This window comes from Gadus chalcogrammus, unplaced genomic scaffold (genome assembly GCF_026213295.1).
Source record: "Gadus chalcogrammus isolate NIFS_2021 unplaced genomic scaffold, NIFS_Gcha_1.0 GACHA073, whole genome shotgun sequence".
NCBI classification, from domain to species: domain Eukaryota; kingdom Metazoa; phylum Chordata; class Actinopteri; order Gadiformes; family Gadidae; genus Gadus; species Gadus chalcogrammus.
In genome coordinates this window covers 222,537-236,334 of record NW_026613508.1, presented here as the reverse complement: position 1 = coordinate 236,334, position 13,798 = coordinate 222,537, and the positions used below count along the sequence as shown (strand labels likewise).

Below are 13,798 nucleotides of genomic sequence, written 5' to 3'. Positions count from 1 at the left end.
GTTAACTACAAAGAACCGGAAGTACCTAAGGATGACGACTACTTCTCTCCCCACCTCTTTTTCATTCACAAACCAATTTTTAATCTTCCTGTTTCTGTCTATTTAATATAGATTTGTAGCTGAAGCTCTCTTGGACGTTATAAATAAATGAACTCTCCAGTCTGTGATGTGTGTAGGACTTTCTTCCTCAAAGAGTGCGAGGTCCACGGTCCTATCGTCTTCGTGGCTGATCGCCCCGTTGCTGTCAGAGAGAAAGACAGAGCCAAGAAGACGCTGCCCGCTGGGTTTGAGGTATATGTCGTACTTTAACACAACAAAGTTCTCCCCGTCCAATGAGACAGTATAACATTCATTGTTTAATACATTTCCCAGCTAATGTATATAAAAACAGTAATGTGAACAGTTATATTGCCAAAGCAGATCGATATACTGTATCCCTCCCCCAATGGTTCTTCTTCCTGAATCGTGCTTTCCGTCTATCTCTCCCTCTCTCCCCCCATTTCCCTCTATCTGCCTCTCTTTGTGACTCCCTCTCTGAACTCCCCCCCCCCCCCCCCTGCCCCAACCCCCTCTTTCCTTTCCTCCCTCCCTCTTCCTGTCTAAATCTCTCTTTCTCACTTGTTTCCCAACTACTCATCTCCATTCATTTCTTATCATATCTTATCTTCCTCTCCCCCCCTCCATCTCACCACCTCTCTTCCTCTCTCCATTCCTCTCACCTCTCTTTGTCTCTCCCTGCCTCATTCTCTCTACATCTCTCTTCTCCATGTGTCTCCATCTCGCTCTCCTCTACCTCTCTTGTATTCTATCTCTCCTCCCTCCTCCACCTCTCCCTCCCTCTATGTATTCCTCTCACTCTACGACTCTCCTCCTCTCTCCATCTCTGTCTCATGTGGGGTAGATCAGAGATTCTGGGATCCCTGGGGCCGGTCTAGGGGTGTTTTACTGTGGAGACGGTGGCCTTCCCATTGGAACACACTTTGGACCCTACGAAGGACACAGGACCGATGAAGAGGGAGCCCTAGAGTGGATACTCCTGGGAGGTCAGTGTGTTTGTATTCATTTATTTTGATCTAGTCTTGTATGTGTGCTTTTGTGTTTATTGGATGGCATAGAGTCTGATTAAAACATTTCTCCAGATCTACAAGAGCAGACACAAGGATTACATTGATGCAAAGAGAGAGACACTTTCTAACTGGATGAGGTAGGACCCTATTCACTTTTATACCATCTACTGCTTGAATAATGTTGACAATTTTCTTACTTACATTACTTTATTGATAACATTTATATTTCTCCATGTCTGTTATCTGATTAGATCCACAACATTTTCTGTGTTGCTATGACATATGCAGAAGATACACTGTAAAGGTGTGTTGACGTACCTGTCTGTTTGTTAGGTACGTCAATTGTGCTCGCAATGAAGAGGAACAGAACCTAATAGCGTTTCAGCACAAAGGAGGAATTCCTTATCGCACCTGTGGCCTCGTGACTTCAGGAGCAGAGCTCTTGGTCTGGTATGGGGACGAATACGCCAGACATCTGGGAATCGGATTTGATCGACTGTGGAACAACAAGAGCTCTACTAAAGGTCTGCCTTCAAGTCTGTCTTTCTGTCAGGGTTTGGTTTCTATGCGGCACTTCATGACCACATCTCTCATTTTAATTCAAAAGAGCTTGGACAATAAACATCTACATTAACAAAGCAGGTCAGAAATTATACAGGAAATAGTAAAGTTTTAACATAAATTTAAACATAATAAACAAAAGATGACAACATAATAGAAAAATATTCTTACTTGGAAAATGTCTAAATATACAGTACCATGGAGGTTTCAAAAAAACTATACAAGTATACTAATTCAGGTATGCTTGATTAGGCTGATTAGGCTGTGCAGCCTTATCAAGCCCCAAAGCCTAAACCACCTGACTCTGGCCAGGTGAGGCTGCTTAAACCAGCCATCAGCAGCACTCTCAAAAATAAAATAAATATGACACTCTTTCTCCTAGGAGGGAAATCCCAGCTGACACCAGCACAGGCTTTCCCCTGTCCCGAGTGTCCGTACTCCTACACGTCTCAGATCTTCCTCCACAAACAAATGAAGAGGAGCCATGGCGACCTGTACGGCCGACTGCTGAGGAGTGGAGAAATCAAGGTGGAGCCTAGTCTCCTCCCATACGTCGCAGCCTCCTATCAAGAACCGATCGGAGCCTCCCCGGGAACCGTCCAAAGCACGAGCCAGATTCCAGCAGAAGGAGCCGGACATTACAGATGTGAGAAGTGCAGTAAAACCTTTAGTCGCCCTCGTAGTCTGAAGAGACACCAGCGCATCCACATGGGAGAGAAACCATACCTCTGTAAACAGTGTGGGAAAACATTTAGACAATCTAGTGATCTGACGGTACACCAGCGCATCCAAACAGGAGAGAAACCATACCACTGTAAACAGTGTGGGAAAACATTTAGTCACTCTGGTGATCTGAAGAATCACCAGCGCATCCACACGGGAGAGGAACCATACCACTGTCAGAAGTGTGGGAAAACATTTAGTCGATCTGGTCATCTCAAGAGACACCAACAACTTCACAGAGGAGTCTCCAACCAAACAACCATGTGAAGAAACTAAATGGTTCCCAGACATGTGTTATTCAAATCTAATGGTTCTTGCTGTTATATGGTAAAAGGGCACATGAACGGTTAATTGTTTATCTTATCAACTTTATGTATTTATTTATATTCATGTCTGTATGAGTGAAGGGTTTTACCCAAAAAATGTTCAGAAAAAAAAAAGTTTGAGAGAGATAATGTTATTATCTGAATTATTTAACTTCCATTTGTCATCAGTAAGGTATCTTATATCTGACGTCATTGTTATATTTACTTTATTCTTTATTCTTTATTCTTTATTTCAAGGATAGCCCCTTGAGATGTATCATCTCATTTTCGAGGGGGTCCTTACAATAATGATAAATAATACAATGAAAGTAAAAAGTAAGTTATAAACATAAATTCAAACACATAAGCACAAGGACAAACACACGCACACTCACACACACTCCAACAATGCTCCCCATAACTACCCCCCCCCCCCCCTTCCCACCTCCTACCAGCCAGTATTACACAGAGTACAATCAAATATATGAATATACATTACATACAATACATTTTCATTTTCTATTTACTACATTTGTATGTATTTATTTATTTATCCTGTAGAAATTCAAATAAAATCGGATATGCAGTGCTGAGAAGACTGGTTTTGTCTGGATAGAATAGAAGCAGTCCAACATGTTGGTGAATTATATTTGATATGCTGTGATGCATAACGTAGGATGCAACGGATGAGCTGAGGTCCCGTTACTGACCACCAGAGGGAACCACAGCACCACGAAGATGTTCCCCTTCCCCGGATTCAGTGACATTTTGAATTAATTATTGATAATTATGCTTCAATCTTCCAATAATAATTACTATTCACCTTCCTTCAATGGAAGTGAGAAAAAAAGGATGTCTGATTTAAACCGTTGAAGAGGCCTGTGATTTGGTAGGCTAATACAGTGAACAAATGATAGATATATCAACCAGTGGCGGTGGGTCAATAGAGGGCGCTAGGGCGCCGCCCCTCCGTGAAATGATCATTTCAATATATCTGCCAACTATTAATCAACTTTTATCAACAAGAAATTAATCAACAAAAATACATAGCGTTTATCCTCGTTTAATTGTGTGATATACTTGTCACTGCCAGCACCCATTTAAATGCGTCTGAACGTCAATGATTTGGGCTAGGCTAGTTATTGGTAATTCAAAATAAAGCCCTCCTCCAAGTCAGGGGCGCCGGCCACGTTGAAGTCAATCTAAACTAGCTAACTTTGCTGTCTATCAAGTGTGACCGGCTGAATCTGCGTTGTGTTTCTTTTTTTTAATGAATGACGTGAACCACGATCTGTCCGGATTCGGGCACTCCGACGTCCATTTATTCGTTGCTGAATCTCTTCCCAAGGGTATCGGAACAAAAAGGGCGACTACATACAATATTATAACAAAAATTGTTGAAATAAAATAAATAAAAGACATACCTGAATACACACATGTACAAATAGCTTCCTCTTAGCCCTTGTGCCCTTACTCCAACCCCTCTACGAAACACACAGGGGGGGAAGGGGAACTAGCATGACTACACGAGGGTCAGGTGCATGCTAGGACATCGCAACAAAACACAAAGTTCCCCAAAACACTGAAATCTATCTAATAACTATGGATAGATATATACCCCAGACTTCCAATTAAACAATGTATAATCAAAATAACTAATATAAATAATGATAAACTATAAGATGGTCAAAGATTTGATCACAAAATAAATGTACACACCTCTTCCCAAGGGTATCGGAACAAAGGGAAGAGGGCAGGGGGCGCGGGAAACTTATGGGGTTCTCTGGAATGTGGGCGGGAGTACAGAAGGAGGTGGAGCCAAAACAAAGAACAAAATCAAATAGAGCATAAGGCGGCATGGAAAGCTAAACTTCAGGTAATAGAAAGAAAAACAAAGGCAATTGTGTAATTATAATTTAAAAGATATAACAACCCTGTTACATGCATACAAATAATTAAACTAGCTGAAAACAGGGTGATGGTTTAAGGTACAGTCCAGATGAAAGCTCTATCAGTTTAACACAAAGCGTTTCCCTTTCTTTGTGGTTTGATATAGAGAAGATTCATCCACTGCAACACACGCAAGAGGCAAGAAATACATGGTGTACGAGAGCTGCATCATGGAGTTGTTTAATGCATGTCCAGTCTGCACGGGGGCATGTGAAGTTACAACCCAAAGGCTGGGGACATTCCTGTCTGTGAAGCAGCAGTGCCCCCATTGCACACTCGGAAGACGCTGGAATAGCCAGCCTATCCTTGGGAGCACGCCAGCTGGAAACCTGCACCTTTCTGCCGCTGTGTACCTGAGTGGTGCATCTTTCCTAAAAATCGAAAAGGTAAAAGATGTGCAACTGTAAATGTGTGACTGTGAATTGCTTCAATATAGATCTAATTATATGCATTATTTATCCCTCCACACCAAAAGGTCTTCAAGGCAATGAAGCTAGTTGTTTCGGTATGAAGCATTTCGCCGCCCTGCCAAAAGTTTCATTGAACCAGCAGTTATTCACCAGTGGAAAGTCCTAAATGATTTGAATCTGCAGCGGTTAAGTCAGGAGGAAATAGTGATACTTGGTGGTGACATGAGAGCTGAATCTCCAGGTATTGATGCCTAACTGAAATAGTGCATTTTATACAGGTGTTCAATATTGTTTGAAGTTAAAATAAATGACCTAAATAAAGTCAGACATAATACCAAAGTATTGGAGGGTGATTACTACACTAATTTCCCTATTTGAACAAAAATAGGTCACTCTGCAAAGTATGGGAGTTACACAATGATGGATCTCCATACTAACACCATTGTGGACATTCAGTTGGTCCAGGTGAGTTGTCAAAATGGATATTGTAAAGCGGTTATTGGTTGTAATTTCAAAGTCTAACATGCATATTCTATTAATATATATTTTTTCTGTGTTAACAGAGCAACGAAGTTGGTGGTAGCACCCATATGGAGAAGGAGGGACTGAAGAGGAGTCTAGCCTTACTGGAGTCGCGTGGCGTCAACCTTGACTGCATTGTCACTGATCGTCATCCTCAAGTACAGACGTTCCTCAGGGAGAGAAACATAACCCATTACTACGATGTCTGGCACTTTGCAAAATGCATGTTTCTCCAGCCTTTTCCTTTCTTTGATTTGTTTGTGATATCCTTTTGGTGAGAAGGACCTGATGTTTTGAAGCTTGCGTAAAGCTCCCATTTGGTGGTCCTTCATTTTAAAATTGTGACACTGAGTAAATGGTAAGAAATTGGTAAGAAATGATCAAATGCTACAATCGAGTAATCACTCAGTTTATGAGTATCTTAACTAAGTGGAAAGTACTTTGCTCTCATTGTAGGTATTTCAAATAAGCTGTTGGCAATCAGTATGCATAGGGTTGCCAACCGTCCCGTAAAATACGGAATCGTCCCTTATTTGGCAATTAAATGTTGCGTCCCGTATTGAACCAATACGGGACGCAATTTGTTCCGTATTTCCATAAATGTCCAATACACATGTCTGTCACACACACAAATACTAAATCTAACAATAATGATCAAAACAAAACACAGGGAATACTACGGTCAGCAAAATTGTCGCGGCGGGATCTACGCAAGACCCGCTCCGGTCATCTGTGTGTCTGCGCATGCGTGTGGTGGTCGCGGTTGCCTAGCGACAGACACCACACACCGGCGCTGCTCACAAAACCCGCGCCTTTTAAAAATGCCCGCTACACCCGGTACTCCACCACGTCCTCAAAAGCGTAAACGCTTGCAGAAGTACGGACGTGAGTGGGAAGACGCACATCCTTGGCTGGACAGCGTCAATGGAGATGTTTACAAGGCAAGTTGTAAAATATGTCGACGAGTGTTTTCAGTGGCGCACGGTGGGCTGTCTGACATCAGACAGCATGCAACAGGAGAGCAACACTGCAGACACGAAAGATCACAGAAGACCCAAGCGTCAGTGTCACAGTTCTTCATACCCCAATCATCTCCTGAGGTTGATACGGTATGGGACATTATGTTGTGATTGATTTCCTATCTGGTTGTGCTTTTGCCAGAACATCGCAGTGCATGGGCAGAGCCTATTTTAGTAAACTGTTGTGGTTTGATTGATTGTTTAGGATGTTGAGTTTTAAAAGTCGAATGAACGACCATTTATTTAATATACAGAAGTATATAAATATTATATATGGCCATTTAAAGAACAAATCATACTAATGGATTAACAGTTAATAAAAAAAAAAATACATTTGTTAAAAGAAAACCTTTATTCTTTAATATACATACATTTCCTAGATTAAAAATGTTTGTAGAGCTTTCTGTGTATTCCGTGTCACAATTTTTATATTTTTGAGGAATGCAGTGTTCAGTGATCATTACATCAATTATATTATTAGTGTGGTTTAACTGTTTGGATGACCTGACTTCTTTTCAAGTCATAAGACAGGGAGCAGACAAATGTTCAATTTAATCAACAATATGTCATCCCACTCTTCCTCTCTATATTACCGCAGCTGAGGTGACACAGGTGTACCACACAGTCAGACACAACCTCAGCTACAACAGTGTTGACTGTGCACATAAACTGAATCAAAAGGTTCTCCTGGATTCAAAAATTGTAAAAAAAATGTATAGGGAGAACAAAGGCAGAGGCAGTGGTTAAAGATGTCCTTGCTCCAAAGGCAGTGGCTGATGTTCTCAAGGCCCTAACATCAGATAAACCCCTCCCATTTTCCATTCAGACAGATGCATCAAATAAAGGCAACAGGAAGATGTTCCCCCTTGCTGTTCAATACTTCAGTCCAGAATGCGGGGTCACCAACAAAATGCTGGATTTCATTGAAAATGCAGATGAGTCCGCTGCTGGGATTGTAGCTCTCATTGAGCAGTCGCTTGACAAATTTGGCTTATCGTTGGATCATGTGACAGCATTTAGTGCACTGCAGACAACACAAATGTGAATTATGGAATTCAAGACTCTGTCTTCACCAACTGGAAGAAGTAATAAAAAGATCTGCTGCAAGGAAACTGCCATGCCCATATTGTGCACAACACAGTGAAGCATGCTCTTGACCAGCTCACTGTAGATGTGGAAAATGTTGTGCTGAAGGTCTATGCCTTCTTTTCCACATCTGCCAAACGAAGAGAATCACTCAAAGAGTTTTGTAGGTTTTGTGATGTTGCGTTCCAGGAAATTCTGCGACATGTCACAACCAGGTGGCTCTCCCTTGATCCAGCCATCACCCGGCTAATGCAAACCTGGATTGCACTGAAATCGTACTTCATCAGCCTGGGGGGAGGAGTGTCCCAAACAACTTCGAGCATTGTTCAATTTCAGTGAGGACTCAACTGAGGAAGATGGAGACATTGTGGAGGTTTACCTTCTTTTCTGCAATAATATCCTCTCTCTCTTTGAGGAAGTTGTAAAGAAGCTGGAGAGTGATGAAACCACCTGTGTTGAGTTATATTCCATCATGGAAAACTTCAAGCAAAAGCTCACACAGAGACGAGATTAACAGTTCTATGGGTACTTAACTAAATTGAAGCTGCAGCGTCTCCGTCCACTTGATGCTGACATGGCAAGGGCAGATTTTACTGTATTCCTCAACACAGCACTCTCATATGTTGAGAAATGGTTCAACTTTTCGGAAGACTACTGGTTGTTCTCACTGCAACCTCTCTCTCTGCACCATGGCACCATGACCTTTACTGACATTGAGAGGGTGACCACCAAGCTCTACGTCATCCATAAAGTCAACATGGATGAACTTTATGATGAATGCTCCACAGCAAAACCCATTCTGAAGAAGCTCAAAGAAGATGCTGAAGATGAATGGAAGTCCAAAGGTGTGGCTGCCAGGTTGGTGGCTCTCTTTCGAGTAGCTGACCTGCCAAACATGCTGTCTATCACCAGACACATCCTGAGCATCCCAGCATCCACTGGATGTGTGGAAAGGATCTTCTCCAGAATGGCCAACAAATGGAGTGACTGCAGGAATAGGTGCTCCACAGAGCTCATGAGAAGTGAGCTGCTGATCACTCTCAACTTTGAGCAGTCCTGTTCAGAGTTTTACAACAGCGCTTTGAAAGACAAAGAGTTACTCAGTGCTGCAAGGAGTAACAAGAAGTACACCTGGAAAAAGAAGTAACAGTTTTGAGGGGAGGAGTAATGTTGAGGGAAGGAGTAATGTTTTGCACTTTCTTTTTTTACATAAGTTTGTAAGTGTTTTTGTTGTTTATTTGTACTGTTTTTTTTTGTAAAAATGTTCAAAGAGAGTCCCTATAGTTATGCACTTAAAAAGTAACATGAAGTTCTCCGTTTATTTAGTTTATATTTTAAAAGTTCATTGCTGCACACGCCACACAAAGAGATTTCATTCAAGATTTAATTGACTGCACTTTATAAGAGAATGTTATGTGATAATAAAGCATTTCAAGCTTTAAGTATGACTAATTCCTTTCTTGATCAACCCTTTACTAAAAACACCAGCACAAAATAAAACATACCACTGCTGCGGGTGCCCCGCCCCACAGGAGTCGGGCCCGTGGTGAGCGTCCCTTATTTTAATTTCTGATAGTTGGCAACCCTAAGTATGCAGAACAACCCGGTATCACGCAATTGCGTGCTCCTGCGCACGAACGTTAATCTATTGAAGCGTGTTCCCGAGCACGATAGTCCGACTTTTTGCGTGTTACACAAAACGAAATGTAAACCAATGCATTCTGAATGGGAGTGTTCTAAGACAATTAACGTGCTCCACAAAACGGTACGAGAGAGAGAGAAAGAGAGAGCGGGAGGGACAGAGAGAGAGAGAGAGAGCGAGAGAGAGGCTTCAGAAAGGGTGTGCGCAGATAGTACAGTGCACCCTAGTTATGTTTATGCCAAAACCTATATATATAATTAGGCTGTGGAAATTGCAATGTTAAGAACACAACTTCGCACGTTGAGCACACAGCCGTGTGACTCGTTTATTTTATAAAAAAGAAAACCGGAAAACAAAGCGTGCTGAAGGTAAACAAATCCAGCATGGTCTGTGACGTCATGAGACGCACGTAATCCTTAGGGACCGCGATCCCTGAACCACCAAGAACGTAAATGACATGCAGTAAACAACAACACAATTGAAAGAACAACACATAACGAAATACTGTAGGTGAATTATGTTACGGTCACTACAAAGCTATAATTATATTATTTAGCGTGTAATGAGACAATCTATAGCCAAATTGTCGAAGATGCCCGAGAATCTTCGGGGATATCAGCATGGGAAATCGGCGAATCAGACCCACGAAGGGGGGGGGGGGGGGGACACGTTAGTTGAAGGGGGGGGGGGGGGGGGGGACACGTTTGTTGAGGGGGGGGAGACACGTTTGTAGGGGGGGGCACGCTCGACAACGAGAGTTGGTTTTTATTGAACGCTCGACAACGAGAGTTGGTTTTTATTGAACGAGACTTCAACACGGAACAGCTGCACGAAACGATGGTCACGTCACTCTCGGTGACGGTGTCGACAATAATGAACACACGAACAATGTTAATAGAACAACACACAACCACATAACATCCCGAACCCATTAACCCCACTTAATCCTAACAACAAAACAAGTTAACAAAAGCCCCATTTGTCAACTGAGAACCCCAATTCCCAGAATCCCCCGCGGCTCCGGAACACGGCGTAGCTTATATTAATCTTTATTATCTGAATGGGAAATGCAATATTTTAGGACAGATACACCATTAAACGCGTTTCTAATGACATTTCTAGCGAGAAATGTACATTTTCCTTACATAATCTTCAGTCAGTGAATGTGTATGATCTTTATTAATCTTTATTATCTGAATGGGAAATGCAATATTTTAGGACAGATACACCATTAAACGCGTTTCTAATGACTTTTCTAGCGAGAAATGTACATTTTCCTTACATAATCTTCAGTCAGTGAATGTGTATGATCTTTATTAATCTTTATTATCTGAATGGGAAATGCAATATTTTAGGACCGATTCACCGTTAAACGTGTTAAACATTTCTAGCGATAAATATACTTTTTACTTGCATAATCTTCAGTCAGTGATTGTGTCTGATCTTTAGTTTTATAGTAATTAGGATTTGATCGGCTCGCTCGCATGTTTCAACGACGTCAGGTTGCTTTCGCTAAACTAGCAGCTCACGTGCTTCCTGCGTTTGTGTTATTAAACTGTTACTTTATGTAACTTTTAATGATATCATCTTGTTACAAACACGTATATCTGAGAGCCAACCCAGTCGCCAAAAGCATACGTTGACAGTGTACTTTTCGTGAACACTGGATTACGTCGCATTTCAACATAAAATAGCGTGTTATACACACACACACACGCACGCACACGCACAGACACACACACACAAGCACACACAAGCACACACACGCACGCACAGACACACACACACACACACACACACACACACACACACACACACACACACACACACACACACACACACACACACACATGCGCACACACGCACACGGTGCATTTCGCTGCTAAAACAACAACAAAAAAATATTCCATCAAATATTATTACTTTCAAAACGTTGGCCAAAATGGCCAATAATATCATTTTTTATTTGGGATGCTTCTCGGACATTTTGGGTGGATTTTGAACGCTATGTGGGGGGCATGTTTTTTTGCAGGACCTGGCAACCCTGCGCTGTTGCCCGAGATCTGGATCCACCCCGGCGTGGTTCCGTCTCCTTTTGACCTTTTGACCCCAGACTTCTGGGGGAATAGCTGAATCAATTCATTAGTCAATCAGAAGCATGTAAATATCGTCCCGGTGGCGTAAGAGGACGAACAAGGTGTCCTTCAACATCTACGCTTCCAGGAGATTGCAACGGTGCCACACATGAGCATATTCGAACATGTTTAATGGTAGTAATTAGCTGTCGAAATTGGAGGCCTTAATCAATACTGAGCAGCGATTGATTTGCTTCCCGATAAAGATTTGTCACAAATGACATGTTATTTAGCATCTACACGTTGAGCTGAGTCCAATGACACCAAGAACGACACTCTAGCTAATGGTAACATGTATTTTACATGGTACACCTAGGTCTAGGACATGATCTCGGTGTAGCAAGAGGCCGAGCTTGATCTCATTGGACTCAGCTTAACGTGTAGATGCTAATTAACATGTAATTTGTCAAAAATCTCCATCGGGAAGCAAATCTATAGCTGGTCATTATTGATAAAGGCCTCCAAAATCGACAGCTAATTACTACCCCGAAACATATTCAAATATGATCATGTGTGGCACTGTTGCAATCGTCTCGAAACGTAGATGTCAAAGGACACCTTGTTTGCTCTGTTGCACTACCGGGAAGATATTTTCATACTTCTAATGGATTGATTCATATTTTAAGGTTCTCGGAGTGAGACTTTAAGTGGCTGCAGCAGAAGTGTTGAGACGAAAGATGATATCAAGAGATTTATAGAATATTCCCATTCACATTATGATTCTTCGTCGTAACATCCGACCAAACATCCTTTACATTCACAGAGCGAAGATTATGAAAGTCCAGGCTCAGCAAGTGCTCCATCTCGTTGCACCTGCACCCAGCGGCTCGCTTGCAAGATTTTGGCCTGAAGTTCTTCCCAGACCTACACCCTAGCCATCCAACATGCATATCTGAGAATCAGGCCTCTCTTTAATAATGACAAAAAGTTATGAGAGAAACACACATTAACTTTTTGTTATCTCATAAGCGGCGTGGTGCCGGCTCCTTTTGACCTTTTGACCCCCGACTTCAAAAACGTGGCCACAGGCCAGCTGTGTCTACACACCTTTAGCCACAAATGTACACCTCCATCCCACAAAAAATGGGGACTAGAAACTAACCTCTGTCTTATGTACATTTACTGTACTGTTGGAGGTCACGCCCCTTTGCCGACCTTTTCGAGATAGCTAGGGATGCTAAAATGTTTACACACATTTCCCGGGGTCCCCGTGTACGACATATCCGAGATTTGGAGTTCTAGCCCTTAGAGAAAAAAAGTTTTCCCAAATGGAGTGTCATTTGGACAAAGCCCCTCAGAAGTGTAGCCTGCAAGGCCTAATGGTTCAGAATGTGGTGGAAAAACAGTTTTTGAGATAGGAAGGTCCTACCGCCCTGAAATTTTAATACCTTATTCTAGGGCCTAACTGGGACCTCCGCACCGAAACTTGGCCCGGTCGGACCCCGAGGGCAGGAAGGGGGGGCCCTTCCTGCCCGAGACTTGGCCCGGTCAGACCCCGAGGGCAGGCCCCCCCTTCCTGCCGTGTTCCGGAGCCGCGGAGGATTCTGGGAATTGGGGTTCTCAGTTGACAAATGGGGCTTTTGTTAACTTGTTTTGTTGTTAGGATTAAGTGGGGTTAATGGGTTCGGGATGTTATGTGGTTGTGTGTTGTTCTATTAACATTGTTCGTGTGTACATTATTGTCGACACCGTCACCGAGAGTGACGTGACCATCGTTTCGTGCAGCTGTTCCGTGTTGAAGTCTCGTTCAATAAAAACCAACTCTCGTTGTCGAGCGTTCAATAAAAACCAACTCTCGCGTGCCCCCCCCTACAAACGTGTCTCCCCCCCCCTCAACAAACGTGTCCCCCCCCCCCCCCCCCCCCCCCCTTCAACTAACGTGCGTCTCATGACGTCACAGACCATGCTGGATTTGTTTACCTTCAGCACGCTTTGTTTTCCGGTTTTCTTTTTACAAATAAACGAGTCACACGGCTGTGTGCTCAACGTGCGAAGTTGTGTTCTTAACTTATTGCAATTTCCACAGCCTAATTATATATATAGGTTTTGGCATAAACATAACTAGGGTGCACTGTACTATCTGCGCACACCCTTTCTGAAGCCTCTCTCTCGCTCTCTCTCTCTCTCTGTCCCTCCCGCTCTCTCTTTCTCTCTCTCTCGTACCGTTTTGTGGAGCACGTTAATTGTCTTAGAACACTCCCATTCAGAATGCATTGGTTTACATTTCGTTTTGTGTAACACGCAAAAAGTCGGACTATCGTGCTCGGGAACACGCTTCAATAGATTAACGTTCGTGCGCACGAGCACGCAATTGCGTGATACCGGGTTGTGCAGAAAGACGGTGAGAAACTCAAGAAGTGGATGAAGAGCATCAACAA

The 13,798-nt window shown here is 42.7% G+C and overlaps 1 protein-coding gene and 1 long non-coding RNA gene across 2 annotated transcripts; both read left to right on the top strand.

Moving 5' to 3' along the window:
• Positions 1-206: 206 nt before the first annotated feature.
• LOC130378361 (uncharacterized) lies at positions 207-1,155 on the top strand. The gene is made up of 3 exons (XR_008894665.1): positions 207-291; positions 902-1,043; positions 1,140-1,155. It is a non-coding gene; the product is annotated as an uncharacterized LOC130378361 (long non-coding RNA).
• Positions 1,156-1,199: 44 nt separating this feature from the next.
• On the top strand, positions 1,200-2,702 carry LOC130378364 (histone-lysine N-methyltransferase PRDM9-like). The gene is made up of 4 exons (XM_056585145.1): positions 1,200-1,204; positions 1,401-1,591; positions 2,011-2,274; positions 2,686-2,702. Exons 1-4 carry the CDS (start codon positions 1,200-1,202, stop codon positions 2,700-2,702), a joined length of 477 nt encoding a protein of 158 aa, XP_056441120.1.
• Positions 2,703-13,798: the final 11,096 nt, after the last annotated feature.

Excerpts from the sequence above, each read along its gene's own strand:
- LOC130378364 (XM_056585145.1), top strand. Across the intron at positions 1,592-2,010 it reads CAACAAGAGCTCTACTAAAG|GAGGGAAATCCCAGCTGACA; the intron begins GTCTGCCTTCAA and ends TCTTTCTCCTAG.